The sequence below is a fragment of the Arachis hypogaea genome, chromosome 15 (genome assembly GCF_003086295.3).
Source record: "Arachis hypogaea cultivar Tifrunner chromosome 15, arahy.Tifrunner.gnm2.J5K5, whole genome shotgun sequence".
NCBI classification, from domain to species: Eukaryota; Viridiplantae; Streptophyta; class Magnoliopsida; order Fabales; family Fabaceae; genus Arachis; species Arachis hypogaea.
Window position 1 is genome coordinate 159,064,530 of NC_092050.1, and position 22,287 is coordinate 159,086,816.

The 22,287-nt window shown below is 32.2% G+C and overlaps 1 protein-coding gene across 1 annotated transcript; it reads left to right on the top strand.

Annotated features, from left to right (window-relative positions):
* The first annotated feature begins 17,928 nt into the window (after nucleotides 1–17,928).
* On the top strand, nucleotides 17,929–19,748 carry LOC112751896 (U-box domain-containing protein 28). Its single transcript, XM_025801194.3, has one exon. The coding sequence runs from the start codon at nucleotides 18,308–18,310 to the stop codon at nucleotides 19,559–19,561; it is 1,254 nt and encodes a 417-aa protein (XP_025656979.1). The 5' UTR covers nucleotides 17,929–18,307; the 3' UTR covers nucleotides 19,562–19,748.
* The last annotated feature ends 2,539 nt before the right edge of the window (nucleotides 19,749–22,287 follow it).

Sequence of the window (22,287 nt, forward strand, 5' to 3'; positions counted from 1 at the left end):
ATTTACAGCTAAGGTTTCCACTCGCTGAAGCAAGTACAGATTTGAGTTCAAATTAATTTGAAGGTGCAATTCCATTCTTTTTGCTACATGTTTCGTGGTTGATTCTCTCCGAAAATAAATTTTCAGATGTGTCATCACTATTAGGTGACATCACTTTCCAACTTCCAGAATGTTGGAAATATGTAAACACATTATTGTTTCTTGATCTAAGCAATAATAATCACTACTGAGGGACCAGTCTTCACACTTCATCTTATGCTCTCAACAGTTGCACATTACTTGACAAATTTGTTCATATACATTATCATGATGCATCAAAAATTTACTTTCTCTAATAGGGATGGTAATAGCACCCGAAGCCACGGATATCTATTCCGCCCCTACTCGTTCGGAACGGATTTTTAGCGGGCGAGTTTTTGGGAGGGGCGGGGCGGGATCGAGTTTAGGTAATACCTGCTCCTACCCACCCCGCTATATATATAATATATATAATTTTAATATATAATATGTATAATATATGTAAAATAATTAATAAATAATTAATAATATTGTATCATATTTAAATTTTTATTTTAATTTATGTTATATATGTGATGATGGTTATATAAATTTTGAAATTTAATTTTATTGATTAAATTTTAATAATTATAGGGGAGGGGCGAGGCGGGTTAGAGTTCAACGTTTTACTACCCGCAGGTAGAAGCGCGGCGGGTTCTATGCGAGTTGTTGTGCGGCAGAGCGGGGTCGGGTAGAGTAAAAACCCGTCCCTACCCACCCCGTTGCCACCCCTATTCTCTAATATACACTCCAAATTGCAATTTAAATTGAACCACACATCAAGAACCTTACTCAAAAGTTGAAAATAGAATTGCTACCAATTATGTAGCTTTACTCTTTTCCACCTGCATTACAATTTGCACAACGCTTAAAACCATGTACGATTATTCACTAAAAACAAGTAAAAAATTTTTTAATCAACTAAATGAATTCTAAGATAATTAGACAACAGCAACATCTACTTCCCCACAAAACCCTACCATATCCTTAGCATTCATCCTTTTAAGTGTCAACAATAGGTCCCTAACGTAACCTTGGCTTTCAATCTTCCTTTAACCATAGCTTTGAAAAAATGATTCATCAATAACTAATAGCAATTTAACGAAAACAAATTCCAAAAGCAAGAAAAAGAAAAAAGGCCAAATTTTTTAGAAAGAAAAAGACTATAAAAGACTTAAAAGGAGCAAAAGTGTATTTTTCTTTGTTCAATAAAGCCTATATAAATTATAATTAAATTGGTACCAAAAATTATGAAATTTAAAAACTATACGGAAACAAATTTGAATATTTGTCGGCCATATATCATTTTATGAAGGCCACTATAAAATTAAGAAAAGATCGAGACATCAACAAAGATAAAAAAAAAAAAAAAATCTAGCTCAAATTCCAAATACCTTGTGTAAAATTTTAACTTAAAACAAAAAAACTAAAAATTCAGAAAAATAAGTCATTAAAAAAATAAAAAAAAGAAGAGTCAAAGAAAGAGAAAGAAGAGTAAGTCACAAGTTAAATAGGTACATCACCTTCTTTCCTTAACTTATATGTTCTTATTAACTCATTTATTCTTGTTTGACTAAAATTTTTTTATACTTTTTAATTTCGTGAATAAAAAAAAATTATAACCTAAAAAATTGCAAAATGAATCAAATGATATACCAACAAAGTATCATGGTGTACTATACTCATGCTGTCCAAACCAATCTCACTTGACAAAAGATTAATAGTTTGAGTAACTATTGTATGTAAAAATAATGCATAACCATGTTTACAGGGAATCAAATATTTGTGCTGATGCGATGGCGAAGTTCGGACACACAATGAAAGAGGGGGTCACTGATTTTGGGCATCCTCCGCCGCAGCTGGTGTTACATCTTTTCGCGGATGTAAGGAGAGTAAAGTTCCAAAAAATAGTTGTGGTTTAGTTTTTTGGTTTGACCTTGGGCCTGTGGCCCCTTTCAATATAAAAAATATATATACATCTCATTAATGCTGTATAATCCGTTTATCATCATCAATATGCACAATCTTATTCAGCATAGCTTCTAAGCCCTCTACAAATATACACAATCTTACTATAATTGGGATAACCTAAAGAGTGTTACTATATAGATGACCACTAATCTTTTATCCAATTAAAGATATTTGGACAGTACAAATTTTTAATGATAGTCGGTGCCATTCTTTCCAAATTTTAAAAAAGTTAATCTTATATAAGTATAAATTGGAAGCGTAGTCACAAGCAATATACACATAGCAATAACAAATATCTCTCTCTATATATACTATAACATATAATTAGTAAATGAGAAAGTATGAGGAGACAATAGTTTTATTGTACAATGCATGCAATGAGAGTTTAATTGTAATTAAAATTAAATTATGGGTTATTATTTAATTTTGAATTCTTTCTAATTTGAAATTTGAATTAAATTAGGATTACCCTCAGTTATAGAATCAAATCTACAAATCCCTCTTTCAAGACGGCGTGACCTCCATTAACAACGAACTGCCGTCTGCATCTGTTTCAGCCGCACAGCACAGGTCACCGGCAAGCACTGCGTCCCGCTGTTCTATTTCCACCGCCCTCTCGGATCGCACAGTCTACCGCCCAGCACGGCCCTCTCGTCCGCACATTACGCAGCCGGTTTGCCTTCTTTGGAATGTCGACATCGCAAGACGAACGTGTTTCAAGCGAGGGTCTTCCTTCATGCACACCACCGAGCCAAAATTCATTAATGGAGTACGATATGGTTGAACCGCTAGTTTGTGTTCCGTCTGAGGTTGCAGAGAATTTATCAAACTAACAGGGAAACTTATCCGGCGATGTCGTCGTCCATGGTCAGAAGTCGAACAAGGTGAACAATGACGATCAACAATTTCTGCCATGGATGGTTATTTTTCGGTTAACTTATATTTTTAGTCACAATGAAAATGTGGTGTTTGTTAGTATGTTTAATGGAATATCCAAATGCGATAGATTAGTTGATATTCAACTAAATTTGTGATTGTTTTATAATGAATGGTATGATTATATTCATGGAGGATTTGCTGAAATTAATTAATAATTTCATGCTTATATGATTATATGCAGGAAGTATATTTTATGTATGTATTTGTAGATGAATGTATGCTGCCTTCATGTTATATGGCATTTTATATGCTAACCTTACATGATGGTCATTCAATGAATTAAAAAGCAACCATAGAGTGATGCATGACTGAAATCGTTGTCTGAATTAAAATGTATGCTTATTGTATTTGCAGCATGTTAATCATGAAATGCTTATATAAATGTTTTATAACGGCTAAAGTATCCTTATATGCTCCCTGCATGTGTGTTATTTATATGCTCATATGCTTTCTGCATATTATTTGGTATACCTACATGTCTCCTGCATATTATTTTATTATTTTTCATGCTTATGGGTTTATATGCTTATTTGTATGAGTGGTTTAAAATGACTTCAACATAAAAGAAGAAATAAAAACCACACATGATATGAAGGACCACATTCATAATTTAGTTGTGACCAATAGTATGTGTTGCTTCGGTCCTCATGGAAGTTGCATCAAGGTACTCAATTAATTTGCTTACTCAGCGATTACAAACAAGCTAATATGTGAGATTATAATATGGCATATCCCAAGATAAATGTAACTCACAAATAAATATCATGCTTGACATTTTTGTCGGATCTGCAATTTGTAATACTCTCTCTGGTGTACAATATCCATGACTTAAGTAGATAAATTTTTGCCTAAATTTGGAACAGATTTAGATACTTCACCAAATCATGAAAATTCTTTGCATGAGGCCCTTCCTGTTGCATACTAAACTACTTTATTTGCTATTTATTCAGGTTAAGTCATGGAATGGAGAATCTAAGTTGTTAAATTCTAATAAAAAAATGCTGATGTGGTTCATTTATATTTGTGTATCTTTCTCTATGGAGTTTAGAGAGGATTTCTGTGCATCTCATTTACTAATTGTTTATCTAATTAGTTTTCATGATTTTGTTTGGGTGTTTATTTCGTGATTATAGGCCATGCCACTATAGGATGTTACTGAGGTTGAAAGTGAAGAGATGGTTCTTGGTTACGAGGTTTGGATTCTAGTTTTATCCTGTATTCTAATGCTTGGAATAGTAACCAGCCTCCCGTGTACATTGAATTCTTCGAAAAGTCAAAATAATCCATATTTTTAAAATTAAAGCAACTAGTTTAAATTGATTTATGATCAAAGGATAAAATAATTGTTGTTTATAATTTACTGAATTGGGGTGAATAGGTGGTGTGACTTCATGTAAACATATAGGTTTTAAGATTGTATGCAGTTCCAAGAGTGAGATTGAGTAATTTACAGGAACCATTTAAATGTGACCGAAATGAACCCTTTTGCTTTATTTATTTGAATGAATCGAATGCATAATGAGTATACATGACGGTTATTCTTTAACTTTGGAGTAAGGTTATTAACTGTGTTACAAATAACTTCAGGTTATACTATATAGTCATTTGGTACGTAGTTTGTCGTTTTAGATAGTCAATACACAGTTATCTTCAAACAGACACGTGGGATGTTCATTTCTGTAGGTAATCGGATGTTCACTTTACTTATTAACACGGATGGTTATTAATGGCCGCCTAGTTCTTTGTGATAAATGCTACTTATGACTTAACTGACTATCGTGTTTTGAAAATATTTTTTTCCTTAACACGTTCATTTAGTGGGTATCTAGTCATGATAGGAATAAAAATGACGCTGCGGTATTTTCAGAGTCAAACTGGATGTTCATTTCTGCACCTAGTCTTTCCCACAGTTGGTAACCTTTCAGCCCGTCGTGTCAACGTTCTCGTGCTAGGTGTCGTGAACGGTGATTTCACTTCCTTCCGCTTGTATCGGGGTTGATTGTGGCGTACGAGGATAGCCTTGTCCTCCAATATTGGAAGCACCTTATCTACCAATGTATTATGCGGCCCACAGACAATATCCAACATCAACTCCGACCTGCTTTCTCTAAGCATATCCTGGAGGAAGATTTCCATAGCGAGTTAGAGGATACAATAGTAACATTACTTCATATTCAATCCTCCATTTGCCCATACAGTACGCATCTTAAATTAAAAGAAAAACTATAATGAAGCAAGCACTCAATCGACTATGATAACTAACCATCCGAATGCTTAATCAAGTAAGCCCCCAATTAAACCGGTAAAAATATCTATCACGAAGACCAACCCTTCAATACGTGTATAACACCCATAAACATAAAGGATTCCATCAGCACCAGTTTAATTGGTCCAATAGACCGGGTCAGTCAGTTTCCAACACAACAATCATTCATGTAAAATACTATCACTCGATTCAACAACATGGCAGCCCCATAAATCAATGTTTATAGCCAGGAACAGCACCGCGAATAGATATTAAATTAGCAACCAATTTCAGTTAAAATTGGTTTCTGGTATCTCATATCAAAAAACATTTTTCTTTTCATACATGAGTTAGTTTACTTAAAAAAACAAACCATGTAGGAAAAAACAACATAAAAAACAAACAACTGATTCAATACTCAAGTTGACCATATAGTAAGCATATTGAAATAAAATAAAAAAATTAATCAAGCATGGATAAATGCGACTATGAAAACCAAACATCTGATTACCTACTAAAGTATCCATCCAAATAAGGAGCAAAAAATATCTATCATGAACAGCGAACATCCAACACCCTACTAAAGTAACCCTCCAACTATGGTCAACAATAAAAAGCCAGTGGTTAGCTGGGTTACGTTACAATGCATCCAAAGGTCCACACGGGCTGGGAAAAAAATTACTATTTAAACTAGATTAACAAATTTATTTCACCTTTTTCGCGCAAAAGTTATATCAACTTCAAGGATCTCAGACTACAACTAATATCTCATGCTCAAACATACTAAAATCAATCAAATAAGCAACATATACTCTCTACGGAAGAAAATGCAAGTTGAATAATGTATCATGAAAGGAGGAAACTAACCCACTTAACGTGGATGCTCGACGATGATATAGTTCTGATGTTCGTGTTGGTCCCAGTGAAAAGTTCACGTCAAATGGTGAAGCTGTTTAATCAATTGCAACAACCTCAGTGAACATCTATTTTCTCATTCTCCAGAATAATAAAATTCGATTTATTGTTTTTTTACCATGTAGATTCAAAAAACTAAGCATCTTAAACACTCTAAATAACAAGTAGCAACTGCAATGAATAATGGTGAAAAGAAGAGAATAACGCACTCACCGTGGATGGTCGAAGAGGTTCTGGAACACGTCCGTTGGCGAAACAAGGATCAGATATGCAGCCGCCAACCGTGCACCGGTGATGCTTCCAGCGAGTGCGATCAAGTGCGGCGCTTGGGGGCAGCGACTCCGGTCGGCAGGGAGGACCGGCCGTGCGATCGCAACAATGTCAGCGACTGGGTCTGATCCCGAACAGATGGTCTCCAACGCAGACGTGTTCCCGGAGATGCTGCAGGATGCGATTTAGACGGCTACGCGGCGTTGTGGGGTTTGATGAACACCGAAGAGGAGGTGAATTGGGTAGGGTAACACGGTCACAGGAAGTGAATTGGGGGTAAACATCATTTAGGGATTGTAATTAGGTTAATTGGGTGTTTATTACTATTTTCAAATATAATTGGGCTAGATAAAAAGCCCATTGTACATATTGTATACAAATGTCATTGTCTCCCTAGCGGGACTCTTAGTAAATATATGAATCATCTCTATTATATTGAGATAATAATATTGGTGAATATTGATAGTAGAATTTTCTATTTATATTTTTTTTATTTTATATTTATTTTCTCTTTCTTATTTATTTATTCTACAATACGTTATCAGCACGAGACTATGATAAAAATTTAGGAAGACTAAGGTAATAAATTTTCATTATGTCAAAACTCTCTCATCTTGAATTTAATGCTCTTGATATATCTGGAAACAACTATTTATCATGGATACTAGATGTCGATTCAATGGATCTTGGAGATATCATTAAGACTGAAAATAATACATCCCAGAAAGATAAAGTCAAAGCCATGATCTTCCTTCATCGTCATCTTGACGAAAGATTGAAAAATGAATATCTCACATTAAAAGATCCTACAAATCTGTGAAAAAATCTTGAATAAAGGTTTACAAAACATATATTATAGTCAAGATAGAAAATACTTTTTAAAAGATACTACAATATGAACATCCAAACTACAAACAAGTACATCGCAAATTTTGAAAATGTTCTATAAGGTAAAAAAATATTAAAACAAACAATCAAATCAAATCGATAAATGATAAGTATTTAAAACAATTTTGACAAAAAATAATTCAAATGACTTGACATCTCAAACTTTCATTTCTTATATTTAATTTTTTTGATAGTTAAGATTTTTTCCATTTTCTCTTGTTGGTTTTCAATAACTTTTTACTATACAATTTAACTAAAATATTTTTCTATAAAAATTTTGAGGTGTCACTTTATATACAAAACATGAAAATTTAGGTCAAAGTTATTCGAACATATTGCATATAAAATCACAATGTATTTAGTATCAATAAAAGATACAACCTGACTATCTTTTTATCAGTGAACTTAGGTAGCGTTTGTTTTCGAAGACAGGACACGGAGACATGGACAACACTTGTTTAAAAAGTGTTTGAAAGCAGATACATGGACAGTGGACATATTGTCTCCGAGACAGTTTTTTATACTTTTGTGTCCACTCTTTCACGAAGGACAATGATGGACACGAGATTTGGAAGAGTGGACACGGACAATTTTATAAATTTTGTTTTCCTTTTTTTCCACTATTACCCCTTCTTATTTTTCCTATTGCGTTGTTCAGAGATACTTTTTTCTTTCCGTTCTTCCTCTATCTCTTTCTTTTCCATGTACTCTCTCCTTTCTGTAGAATTTTTTATTGGGGGTAGATAATTCTTTTCTTTTTATCGTTTTACTTCAATACCATTTTAACCTTATATTATATTATTTGATTTGTAATAAAAATAATAACAAAAATAATTAATCTTAAAACTTTTGAAAGATAAATATTAGCAAAAGTAAAATTGATCTTTTAAAATGCTAAAAAATAATTTATAAATTGTAATTGATTTTATATAATTTAAAGAAAAATCAGTTTTTTATAAAGAAAAATCAGTTTTTAGATAAAAAAATTAGTTTTTTTTTAAATAAAAATAGATTTTTATATGCAAAAACTAATTGTTTTTTCATGTAAAAATGGGTTTTTTTAAAATTAATTTTTTATTTAAAATTGATTTGGCTTATTAACTTAAACAAAATTTTTTATTAATCAAACTCAAATTTATTTTTTTTGTTAATCTTAACCATATGTATTCCTACATATTAATAATAAATTTTAAAATAAAATAATTATATTTATAAATTTTATTTTAATATAAATACTAATATATTTTTTTATTAAAATTTTTTGCCTCTTCAAATATTTTTTTCAAGTTCCGTCTGTACTCCTACGTACTCTCATTTTTTATTAAATTAATTTGTATTGATGTAGAAAATTTGGAATTATAAGGCTATTTTAGTTATTTCATATAATATTTTAGTCTTGTCCATGTGTATCCAAACATAATACTAGACGTTACATTAGTGTCTTGTCCATCGTATCCAAACACAATACACAAAAGATAATTTTTAGTGTCTCCATCCTATTGTCTCCGTTTCAGTGTCATGTTCTGTCCTGTCTCTAAAAACAAACGCATATTTCTGTAAAATTTAACTCTAGAAACATATTATCAAAATATCATGTACTTTTATGGTTAAAAATACATGTCAAAATATTATTGTTCGAGTTTTTTACGTCACTGCTTTTGTAACATAACAGCTCCTAGCTTTCATAAGATTGAATACCAAAGACAAGTTTGTAAAACTTAATAGAATAAAAATCTTTTTGTACCGCAATAAAAAAAAGTTGCGCACACCCATTGAATTCGATATATATGGATGGTGTTTTAGTAAATTCTTGAAATTATGAAATGAGAAGAAATCAAATAATATTAGACAAAAAGATTTTAACGTTATTACATACATTATAATATATATTTGACGAATTAATAATAATGCGATGTTATATTACCGTCTAAGAGTTAATAAAAACATTTGTCAAGATACCTAGCCGTTACATTAGAGGGGTTGGTTGTTAACAATTTAATTAAAAAATTTTGAGAAGAAAATGTTGTAATATTTTAAAAGAGAAGGTAAAAAAAAAAAAGATAAAACAGATCAAAATAATTTACCGTATTTTTTAATATTTTAAAAAGTGGACAAAAAATCTAAGATCAATAGAAAGGCTGAAAGGGTTTAATCCACGCAACAGTGGAGGGAATATGTCAAATCAAGTATTAGAAAATCAACTTTTGATTTTAAGTATGGTTGACATAATTGGTTCGATACTTTCTCTAAAATATCTATTGGTGTCTTTTGTTATTAAATTGTATCAAGTAACATGATCATGATGAGTGTTTGAATAATAAAGTTTTCACGATCATTTAATCTCGTTATATAAAATAAATTAAATAAAAAAATAACTATAAATAATAATAATAATAATAATAAATTATAACGTATTTAAAAAGAGTACCAGGGAGTACCGTAAAAAATACTATATAAAAATATATTTAAAAAAATAAAAAAAAAACAAACATATTTTAAAAAATAACATTATAATTAAATGTTATATTTTTTCTAGTAATTATCTATCTAAAAAATATTTTTAGATAAATAATTTTAAATTTCTCTTAAACTGTTTTAAATTGTCATCGAAAAAATTGGACGAAGGAATTCTTCCTATCATACAATATTTTAAAGACGAAAATTTTACATATTTTTGTTATAAGAACATTCACACTTTACATGAAAATGGAACAACAGATTACATAGAACTCAAGAGGACTTCTCGTAGATTTATATCAAGATTGGTGAATCTTCACCATTCAAGCCATACTCATGGTAATATTACTAATTACAATCTAGTAACAAGTAAGGGTAATATGGCGGAAACATTGGATGTCTAAGGAAACTTCAAAAAAAAATACTAAAGAGTACTAAAGAGAAAAATAATAATAATAGTAGTAGTAGCAAAAAATTATAACATATTTAAAAAGAGTACTAAAGAATACTAAAAAAAATACTATATAAAAATATACTAAAAAATCAAAAAAATTGAACATATTTAAAAAGATAATATTATAATTAAATGTTATATTTTTTTAGTAATTATCTATCTAAAAAATAATTTTAGATAAATAATTTTAAATTTCTCTTAAATTGTTTTAAATGTTCGTCGAAAAGATTGGACTAAGGAATTCTTCCTACTATTAAGTATTTTAAAGACCAAAATTTTGCATATTTTTGTTATAAGAGTTATGACGAGAGCATTCACACTTTATATGAGAATGGGACAATAGATTACGTAGGATTCAAATGAGCTTCTTGCGAATTTGTAAAAACTAACTATAAATAATAATAATAATAATAATAATAATAATAATAATAATGATGAAAATTATAGCATATTTAAAAAGAGTACTAAGGAGTACTACAAAAAAAATACTATATAAAAATATACTAAAACAATATCAAAAAAATTAAACATATTTAAAAGGATAACATTATATTAAATGTATATTATTTTAAGTAATTATCTATCTAAAAAATAATTTTAGATAAATAATTTTAAATCTCAAGTTATTATGAACCTCAAATAAAATTGAACTCCAAATAATTATCTATCTAAAATTATTTGAGGTTCAATTTTATTTGAAATGTAAAATTACTTAAGGTTCAACTTTAATTGAGGTTTAAAATTATACAAAATAACTTGATTTTTTTTGTTATATAAACAAGATTAATTTCAATTAATTAGGAAAGTTTTTATTGGCTCACATACGCACTTTAAAAATTCCAATCACATATATACATAGAAATAAAAATAATAATATATAAATTTGCAAAAAACAGAGATTCCATATCCACATTTTCACTTTTAAATTTAATTTTGGTAAATTACAATAAATTCAATCCCATTTTAAAATTAATTTGTGTAGATGATTATTAGAAATAAAAAGCATTTTACAAAAAAGGGTGTGCGCCATGCTTGGTCGCGCTCATACATACACTTGTAAAATATCTAAGTAAAGCAAAAAATTTCTAAAATTAGGAGATTAATAAAGTAATAAAGTGAGATTATTAAAGTTAGGAGACTGAATTTATAATTTCAATCATATATAAATTCTGTACTATCTTAATTTAAGATTATTTTCTTACTTTAACACTCATTACTTTAGAAGAATTTGGTATGTGAATAAATCATTATCTATACTATCATTGTTGAACCTTGATAATGGTTAGGGCGCTGCACGTATTCGATGATATTGTTAGCAATGCGACTTATATTTCATAAACACAGGAAATAAAGAAAAAATGGTATTATTTCACTTAATCGACTCATTTCAACTATAATAATGTGAGAAACTAGAGTTTAGATCTTATCATGTTAAATTATTTTTCTTTCAATTTTTTCATCATTAAAAAAAAAATTGTACAAACAAAAACGTGTATTTGCATTAACATTATGATGAGTTGCAAGCTGAATCTTAATTTCATGTACATACAATATCTTTGACGATAGGGATGATAGCTGAAACTCCCCACACTCACTCATCAAAATGCGTCATGTTAGAGAGAGGTATCCACACCCTTATAAGACATGCTTCGTTCCCCTCTCTAACCGATGTGGGACCTTACAATATACATGCATTGGCTTTAAATATGAGGATATGTGTTTGGAAGACAAAGGAGAATAGAAAGAAAATGAACCAAAACTTGCAAACATTTTCCAAAGAAATAAACCCCACGCACTATGGTTTCCCTTTCCCAAGTAATGAGCTATGTAATTCAATGCCATTGTGGTTCCTTGAAGGAGCTGAAGGTGGGAATGGCACAGCTTTTGGCAAGAATCCAAAGAGACTTTGAGGCAATAATGCATGTGGCTTTGCCTTACTATTAGGCTTCATTTTGAAAACTTGAGTTTGTCTAGAACCATAAGAGATCACAACCAAACATATCAACAAAACCAACAACATTATAAGTACATGATGAAGAACATGCCTTCTCCCCATTTCAGCAAATATATTATTGAAAGAGTAGTGTGTAGTAGAGAACTAATGCTACAAACTACAAGGGTGATATTATATTGCACTTTGCACACACAATTTATACTTTAATTTATTTATGAGGAAGGACCTTGGTGTGACAAAGAGGTGGCTTGTTTATGAAGGAAATAAGAGAAATGAAGAAATGTGAACTAGCAGACGTATGTGTGCGGAAACATAGGGAGATGTAATTGTGCAAGATCATGTGCTTTAAGATTTTGATGTTGGAATTCATATTTTTGTGTTTGACTTATGTTGCCTTGTTGCATTAAATGAGACAACATGGACCAATATTGTCACTAAATATTTATCAGTAAAATTAATTTTTGTTGTAATGTAAATTCTAAATTGTATATGTATTTTCAACTATTTTTCACATCTTTCACATACTATAAACTCACTTAAGGAGATAGACGTAAACGACAAATATATTAGGACAAGTAGTCTTATCTCTATATGTTTACATTGTATTTATTCAATTAGAATACATCAATATTTATTTCATATGTATATTATATAGTACTTTATGAGTAAAATATGGAGGTTGTAATTTGGTTAGGTGGGTTTGTGGGCCTCAATGTAAATAATGGCCGAGTAAGCAACCGAAAGTCTGAAACCGTGACGACTCTTGCATATCATCATGGTAATGTTTCCCTTCCCTTTCTATCTATATAGCTTGGGATGAAACGTTTAATTAATAATTATAGACGGGAACTTCTTGTTAAACAATATATGATAGGGTTTGCATTTCATATATATTATTATAAACCCATGACTACTTATGCCTATTCTAAATCATTTTTAGTACAATTATATATCCTTTAAATATTATTTTTTATTCAATTTTAAAAAAAATAAAAAAATTAAATATTTTTTTAATTTTTAACTAATTAATACATAAAATGATAAAAATAAATATTTAAATTAATTAAATAACACTAAATTCTTAAAAAGATTGAAAGTTAAAAGATAACTAGCATTTCTCATTTTAAATTGAAAGCTTCCAATTTTTTTTTTTTTTTTTTGGTCTGAGAAATTCGACAATCCTTAATTTTAGACATTATTACAATACCAATATACCACAACTCACTTATATTATACATTTACACATAAAATTTAAGGGTTTTATTTATTATATGATATTTGCTCAAATTTAAACTAGAATACAGCATGTTAAAAAAAGCACATCATTTATAACTTGAACTAAAAATTCAGCTGGAAAGTTTTTAAATTTACTTTTTTTTTTCTCTTTTTTCTTTTTGAAATTGGAACGGAACAAACAAATTGAAGGATAAAAATATATAACGAATTAGAGAGTAAAGTGTGATCTCTTATCATTGATTTCATAAGTGGGACCAAAAATAAATATGAAAAAGAAACTATTTAAAGGTAGAAGATCACACTTTACTCTTTAAAGTAAAATTTATAACTTTAGAGGATCCAAATCCTTTTGTTAATGTCCTTGAGTTGCACATTATCCAATTTTACTTTGGATCAATAGAAGGAATTGAAGTGTTGAACTGAATAATGATGGATGAATGAACCGTTCATGAGAGCATAGGCCGAAGATTTGGGGTTTTTGGTTTCATATTGTTGGAAGTTTTGGACTTTGTAGTTGGGGCCCATGAAAACCACCCAAACAAGAAGAGGCAGATGAAGTTGGACCCATTGTGTTGGGCAAAAAATAGTGACAGCAGACAGATATGAAATATGATTGATGATATGAGAGGGCAGATTGAATTGTATTCAGAGTTTGTTGGTTTTCATTAGAAGGAAACCTAAAATTTGATACCATGTGTGTTTGAGAAATTCATACTTTACAATTGATTTGACATACCATATAAAATCACTTCATTATTATTAGAGTTTTGTTTATATGTGTCTTAATTTTTTTTATTTTTAATTTACTTTTAAATTATTAAATATAGAAAATTATAAAAGTGAATATTTTTAGTGTCATCACAACTGTGGGCACATTTTAACAAATTCCGAATTATTATTCTAATAAAAATATTATGGTCTATATATGGGAGCTAGAGTGGAAACAAAATTGTACTAAAAGGTGACAATATTGATGCAGACTGAACGTGTGAACCTAGCTTGTAAGGATATCAATGTTGGAAGGTTATATAACCTGAGGGTCTTATATATTTATTAGGGTTTATTAGGGTTAGTAAAAAAAAATAAGCTTTAATAACATAGAATTCTAAAGTTTGATTATTTTATTTTCTGTCTATAAATCAAACAACTTTTTAATTGTTTGTGGGGAAAAAGATAAAAATTCTTTCAAACACTAACCATGTTGTATTTCCATCCTTTTATAAGGTAAAATTAAAATATATTATCTTAAGGGGCTGTCTAATAATAATAGTCTAACCTAATAAGAATTCCATATATCGCCAGATTCATTTCAGCTGTGTTACATGATCATGTTTAATCACTTGCAATAATGTTTACATATATAATTTTATATATATAAAAAATACTAACATAACAATAGTAGTGTGTGTTTTATTTAATTTCATTCTTTAATTTCCAAATATTTCAAAAAATAAAAACTCGTTTAAATTTAAAAAAAATTTGACCAGTTTCTTACAATGTTGTGCATTAAATTTAGCCATCATTTAACACCTCACAGACCATTATTTTTGCTTCTCTATCTTCATTTACGCCAAACCATGGCATCATCATATACATATTATTATTATTACTGTTATACTGTATCATCTTAATTGTTACATACATGCATGGATGACCATTCAAATTTCTGATGCTAGCAAGTGATCCACATGCTGCCAATTGCAGTACCATATTATTAGTAGTATTCATTACTGGATGGGTCCACAAATCTTGTGTGATCAATTAGTGTGATGAATGCATGGCGCAGGCACGGACCTACATGGAACCATGGGGGGGCACTTGCCCCCACTCTCATTTAATTTTTTTAAACAAAAAAAAATATATACATATATAATATGCCCCCATTTTAAATTTTAAATGATCCCATTACAAATAAATTAAACTAATTATTTAAAACCTTGAATCCATTTTATCTTGCTATCATTTTGATTATGAGTTAACCTAATTAAATTTAGTCTTCTCTCATTCTCAAATCCTAGTCGTCACTCATTTATTCTCTTAAACTCTCTTCTTAGTTTCATATTTTCAACATTTTTTTTCTATTCCTTGTTTAGTGGTCATCTTGTCTTCATCAACAGGTAAATTTTAAATTCTCTATTTTGTTTTATACAGCTCTCTATGATTTTATGTTTTTTTTCAATTTTATTGTTTCTCTTTTCATATTTTCGATTGCAAATTTTAATTCAAACAATTATAGTTTAGGTATTAATCTATTTTTTTATTCTCTTCATGAATTTATATATTTTATTTTATTTTTGATTTAGTGATCCTTATTATTTATTTGTTTATCTTTTATTCTATTCTATTATATATAATTATGTTGCATATAAATTTCTAAAGTGAATCGATCAATTTACTAATTTAGAATATATATTTTTTATTTTTAGAAATAATAATGGAAAAATATTTTAAAAGAAAGCTACCACTAGAATCTGAAGTCACTTCATTAGTCTCTTCTAATAAAAAAAAGTTTTTAAAATTCAATGTAAAAAGTTTCATAGTTGATCCTGAACAACGACCCAAAATTTTAAATTATGATATAAATGACAGAGATGAAATTAGACAAATTTATTTGTGAAAAGATCATTGTCAACCAAGAGAATATAATTTTCTACAAACATATTTTGGGACTTTTTTTGGTAAATTTAATGCTGATTGGTTTGATGAATTTAGCAATTAATTGGAATATAGTATTTCATAAGATGCTGTTTTTTATCTCTATTATTATCTTATGAAATCTGATAGTGCGAGTAGTAATGCTTTTATAAAAGAGCTCTTTTTAAATTTAAATTAATATATCTTTTGATAATAATGTGAATTATTTTTGCCCCCTTACCATAAATTTTCTGGGTCCGTCACTGGCATGGCGTATAATAAGATCCTTCTCTTGGACCGCTCCTTGCACCTATAAATCATGAATCATCAACTTAGCACAGTATTTATAAATAAATACATGGAAGGAGTAAATACTCACATGAAATCTCTCTATCGTAGCCATGCACTTGCTAGATTTAATTTAACGGTGAATAAATCAAAGGGCCATCCGTCAAATAAGTTCGTTTATTTAAACTAGATCCATTTGTGTTGATCTTAAATATATAAAATAGCAATTACCTTAAATATATATGTTATATAATATTAGGTTTTGTCTATTATCATTTTATCGAGGTAGTATGTACCATATACCATATATACAATAATTAAGGTGTGTAGAGTGTAGACATATATGTATCCATACATATTTTACCATTAGAATGGGCATGTGAGCAATTTTACACCAGGAACTAGGGCATGGTCATTTATATCTGACTTCAAATGGCCACAATATTTAAGTGGCCTGACTAAATGGACCAACATTTATTAATTGCTTCTCTGAATGGAATGGGGTTATCAGCCATGGAAAAAATGTTTTATTAAATTTTTTATTTAGACTTGTTAAATCAACATTTATATATATGATGATGTTAACAATTCAACAAAATAAAAGAATGGTGATGTTAACAATCAAATTAATTAGGCGTTAAATATTACGTTGTAAAGAATATTTATTTATTTATTTTTTGTAAATAGTAGTCTCAGATAGAATGCCTCTATTATTAATCACGACTACATGATGCTTCACTCATCAAATTGACATTGTCAAACCGAAGTAGGTGAATTCTTCGTTAGGAGTCTTGAGAGTGGTTGAAATTTTGGTAAGTAGTTTGTAGAAAACTTATTTGTGATTGTGATTTCTAGCCCGTTACTCAAAGTTTAATAACCTGTAGATAAGGGGAAAGAGACAACGTTTCTCACTGGTCAAACTTTATGAAATTCCACAAAGCTCAATGTTCTGGAATTCATTGACCACGCATTTTATGGCGTGCATCCCACCATTGCCATCACTTCCATGAACTTAGCTTGTTCTCATTGGATTTACGGAACCTAATCTTCTTCAACTACTTACATGCTCTCATTTTGGTTTATAATAATGTTCTAAGTAAAACGTAGCTATAATTTGACGCCTAATTAACTATACAACCTTCTTACATTATACTTCTACAATGTGTACAATAGGTTATATGAGTTATAAAATGAACATTTTCATACTATCTAGAATAACTATCCGAGTACTAGGGATAATAAACATCTTCCCAATGACCTTTCGGATCTAAAACTCTAATACCATGTCATGATACCACTTATCCCAAAAACTTCAGCTGATGAGAAAATATAACACTAATAATTATATCTCTAATACTCCATAAATCTTCATTATTCATATTGTACAAATATTCCATTGACCCCTCGTACTTTCCCTTTATTTATTCATGTTACATATTACTATATGTTAGTAGTCAACATTCCAATATTTCAAATTCAACAAAACTAATAAGCATTTATGTTTCCTTTGTCGTCTGCGTTAACATTTTGTAATCACACGAGCAAGCGATGCAACACTAATATAGAGCGGGTGTTTTGTGGTCATGCAAGTGAAACAAAAAAGTTAGTAAAGTCCAAAATCTCACCTCAATTTCTCTCAAAATATTATTATGGTTTTGATGGGTCAAACAAAGAAAGGTGTCGTTTTCATATTGAATATATAATACAATAAATATTGATATTATAGTCCCCTCCTCACCTCTGACACGTCTTCCAGCTAAGTAAACTTTGACCAAAGACCATATCATCAAAACCACTACCATTAGGCACTAGTCACCATATTCATAATATAATTGATGATTGATATCTTATTCTTAATTGAATTTTCTTCTGCTTTTAAACGTAACACTGCTCGTTATCTCTAGTGTGTGCGTGCGGGTTTTGGTGTTTGTGTGTGTGAAGAAAAACAAGAACAATAACAATAGAGAGTAAGAAGAGCGAAGAGAAGAAAAAGGAAGCAATGGCAAAGGTAAGGGATAAGCTATACGTCACTGTTCCGAGTTTATTCCGATGCCCAATTTCGATGGATGTGATGAGGTCTCCCGTAAGCTTATGCACCGGCGTCACATACGATCGGTCCAGCATCCAGCGCTGGCTCGAATCTGGTCATGACACGTGTCCTGCCACCATGCAGATCCTCCCTTCCAAGGACTTCATCCCAAACCTTACACTCCACCGCCTCATCCGCCTTTGGCTCCTCTCCGCTGCCGGAGAACCTTCATCGCCATCCGAGACACGGATATCCGCCGCAAGCGACCGCCTCCGCGCTCTCCTCGCCGGAATTCAAACCGACGCAGAGGATTTTGCCGCTTCGCTCTCTGAGCTCGCCGAATTTTCAAGATTTTCCGCCGAAAACCGCCGTGTCCTGGTGAGCTTCCCCGGATTCGATTCCGCCATCACTCGCGCCCTCGCCGGAAGCAGGTCGCGGATTGAAGCTTCGGAAAACGTGATCGCGGTTCTGGATTTGGTTCTCAGGGAGAACGGGAGTTCCGATTCCGGTGTCCTAGAGAGGATCCGACGGTCTATACTCGATTGTCGCGAAGATTGCTTAGCAGCGATCGCTTTTGCTCTTGAGAATGGATCTGCGAAATCGAAGGTCGCATCGGTTAGAGTTTTGGAATTTCTCGCCGGCGATTTTCAATCCAAGCGGTGGATCGCAGAAACGCGAGGCTTATTGTCACAGCTCGTAAAGCTTCTGTACGACGGAACTGAGGAGCTAAACGGCGCCGTTTTGTCGCTTTTGGCTTCGGTTTCGGTGACTCAGTCTGCGAAAGCCGAGCTTGTTCGTTCCGAAATCGTCAAGGCCTTGTCGAAGACGCTGCAGAGCGCCGCCTCCAGCGGTTCCATGGCGGAGAAGTGCCTGAAAATGCTGGCGGTGGTGGCGACGTGCGCTGATGGCAGGGCAGCGATGGGCGGAGATCTTTCATGCGCTGCGGGAGTGGTGGAGAGACTGGCAAAGGCAGGGAAGGCGGCGACGGAGGACGCGGTGGCGGTGCTGTGGAGCCTGTGCTGCCTTTGCGGTAACGAAAAGGTGAGGGATGAGGTGGCGAAGCGAAACGGCGTCGCAGTGGTGCTTTTGGTTATGCAGAGAGGATGTGAGGGTCACGTGAGGAGCATGTGCGTGGATTTGATTAAGGTTCTGAGGAAAAACGGGTTGCCATTACCACTAAAATTAAGCTATGACACTCAAACTACTCATATTAAACCTTGCTAAATGCTCTAATTACTTTTGTAATTAACGTGGATCCTAATTTAACCATCTTTTTGCATGAAAATCACAATATTTCATGTTGTCGTTGATGTATTTTTTTTTTTGAAATCTTAAAAAAAAAATAAAAAATAGAAAAATGTACATTTGTAGAAAAAACAATGTTGGAATCATATAATTCATTTTATATCAATAATTTGTTTCTTCAATTTGGGTTTGGCTTATCCAAGAGATAGGTTCATGCTAATCAGCAAAATTAAGGTCATCACAGTGAAGTTAATTTTAAAGATTTTGCTACTAACATTCTAAATTTTGTATGCAAAGAGAAAAGCCATAAATGTATTGGTATGCAGAGAGAAAAGCAATAAATGTATTGGTGGTATATACAGTAAAAATTCACATATAATTATTTTTATATAAAATTTATAGTTAAAAATTATTAAATTATAATTTAATTAAATTTATTAAATTATTTAACGACTTTTAATTATTAACTTTACATAAAAATAATTATACATAAATTTTGGTCTACAGCAATTTGTGACGAATATATTAAACCATCAAAATCAAATATCAATAATATTCCAGAAATCATACTAAGTTGATTTGACTCATTATATAATAATAGACCTAATTTGTTACCTCTAAAATCGGCCTAACCCAGCCAAGTTTGGAATAAAAAATCGTTATAAGAGATAAACCTCCGAAAATCTCTTCAACCAAACCATCAGAATTTTAAATATCGGAACATTAACAAAAGATTCCGTAAAACTAGCAACAACGATACGAATAACTACTTCAGAATAACTCAATATATACTAGTGAGCTACTAAGTCACAGGTACACAATTCATCCGTTTTACTCTGAATATTCTCACACTCTTACTTACTTGAGCGTTGGAGTCCTTTTAGAGGTGCCCAACGTCGCCTTTCTAACAAGCAGACGACGTTCCACGCTCTTGTTCCAAGGAAAGTCGGTTCGAGCGCCAGCGAGACGAGCTATACCTCGGAATATCCATATTCACACAGGAATATTTGGGGCCCACCGTGGGGCCGGTTTTTTTTAACCCCACAATTCTTTACTCTATGTACGAAATCTTTTTTGTAGGTCACAACACATGGCGAACAAACATAGCCACGCTCCCTCAAATCCTAGCACTGCTGAGCTTCTAGCAATCAATGAGACCCTCATGGCCAAAAATCAGAGAATGACCGAACTCTTACGCCAGAGGCAGCACAATCATAGCAAAGGAGGGGAGTACAAGAATGCTGAAGACAAAGACAACAATGATGAACACATATCGGAGGAAAAACACACCATACGTAATCCCCCGAAAATAATTACCAAAAGAACCAACCCCTTCACAGAGGAAATCATGGGCTTTGAAATGCCCAAAAACTTCACCCTACCAACGACTTTAAAACCCTACCTAGGAGTAGGCGACCCAAACATCCATGTCACAAAATTCCATACCATGATGTTCATGAACAAAGAATCCGACGCAATCCTATGCTGTACCTTCCCCACCTTCCTAGATGGAGCCGCCCTAATTTGGTTCTCCAACCTTCTTGAAGGTTCCATTTCCAACTTTGATGAGCTTGCCGACTAGTTTGTCAATCATTTTGCTACATCCAAAATATACGTCCACAATTCCGACTACCTGAGCACTATCAAGCAAGGGCCGAACGAAAGCCTGAAAGACTACATGACCAGGTTCGCTGAAGCAACCAATGAAATACCCAACCTAAACCCTGAAGTCCACCTACATGCTCTAAAAAGCGGCCTTCGCCCAGGAAAATTCCAAGAGACCATAGTCATAGCAAAGCCGAAGACCCTAGCCGAGTTCCGAGAAAAGGCAACAACCCAGATCGAGAAGGAAGAACTCCAAGCACTACGAAAGGCAGACAAGGCCACCTCGAACAGAGAAGACGAAAGGCGAAACAAGTACTCAAGTAGCAGGACAGACCAAAGGTCGTTCAGACTCACACCTAAATTCGACAGCTACACTCCGCTCAATACCAAGAGGGAAGACATTATCAAAGTCATCTTGCACTCAAAACTCATCAAACCTCCAAACAGGACTGGCACATACCAAGACCAGCGACATGTAGACAAGTCTAAATACTGTACTTTCCATAAAAAATACGGACATACCACAGATGACTGTGTAATAGTGAAAGATCTCCTCGAAAAGCTATCCCGCCAAGGCCTACTGGACAAATATATTGATAGCCGAGGACGAAAGCAAAACACAGAAGACCTCGGCCAACATTCTAAGACAATTGACAATCCCCGGGATAAATGAAAAAAGGTAGACGGTGATATTAATCCACCTCGCAGAATAATAAATTGCATTTTTGGTGGTTTTGCAGGTGGAGGATGTACAAACTCGGCCAGGAAGAGATCCTACCAAGCTATGATGACGGTGACAGCATCGACCTCGTCTCAACATGTCAACCCAGACAAACCGGAGATCTCATTTCTCCATAACGACTATAAGGCAATAGACCGCAACCTCGACGACCCCATAGTTATCTCTGCGTAGGTCGGAGAGCCATTGGTCAAGAAAATCCTGATGGACCCAGGGAGAAGCACAGACGTACTATTCTACTCAACATTTCAGAAAATGAAGTTAAGCGATAAAGCCCTACAACCATCATCCGGAGAACTGGTAGGTCTCTCAGGTGAGCGAGTTTGTATTTGAGGTTACATATGGCTATGGACCACACTTG

Coding starts and splice junctions, on each gene's coding strand:
- LOC112751896 (XM_025801194.3), top strand. CDS start 18,308: ATGGCAAAGGTAAGGGATAAGCTATACGTCACTGTTCCGAGTTTATTC.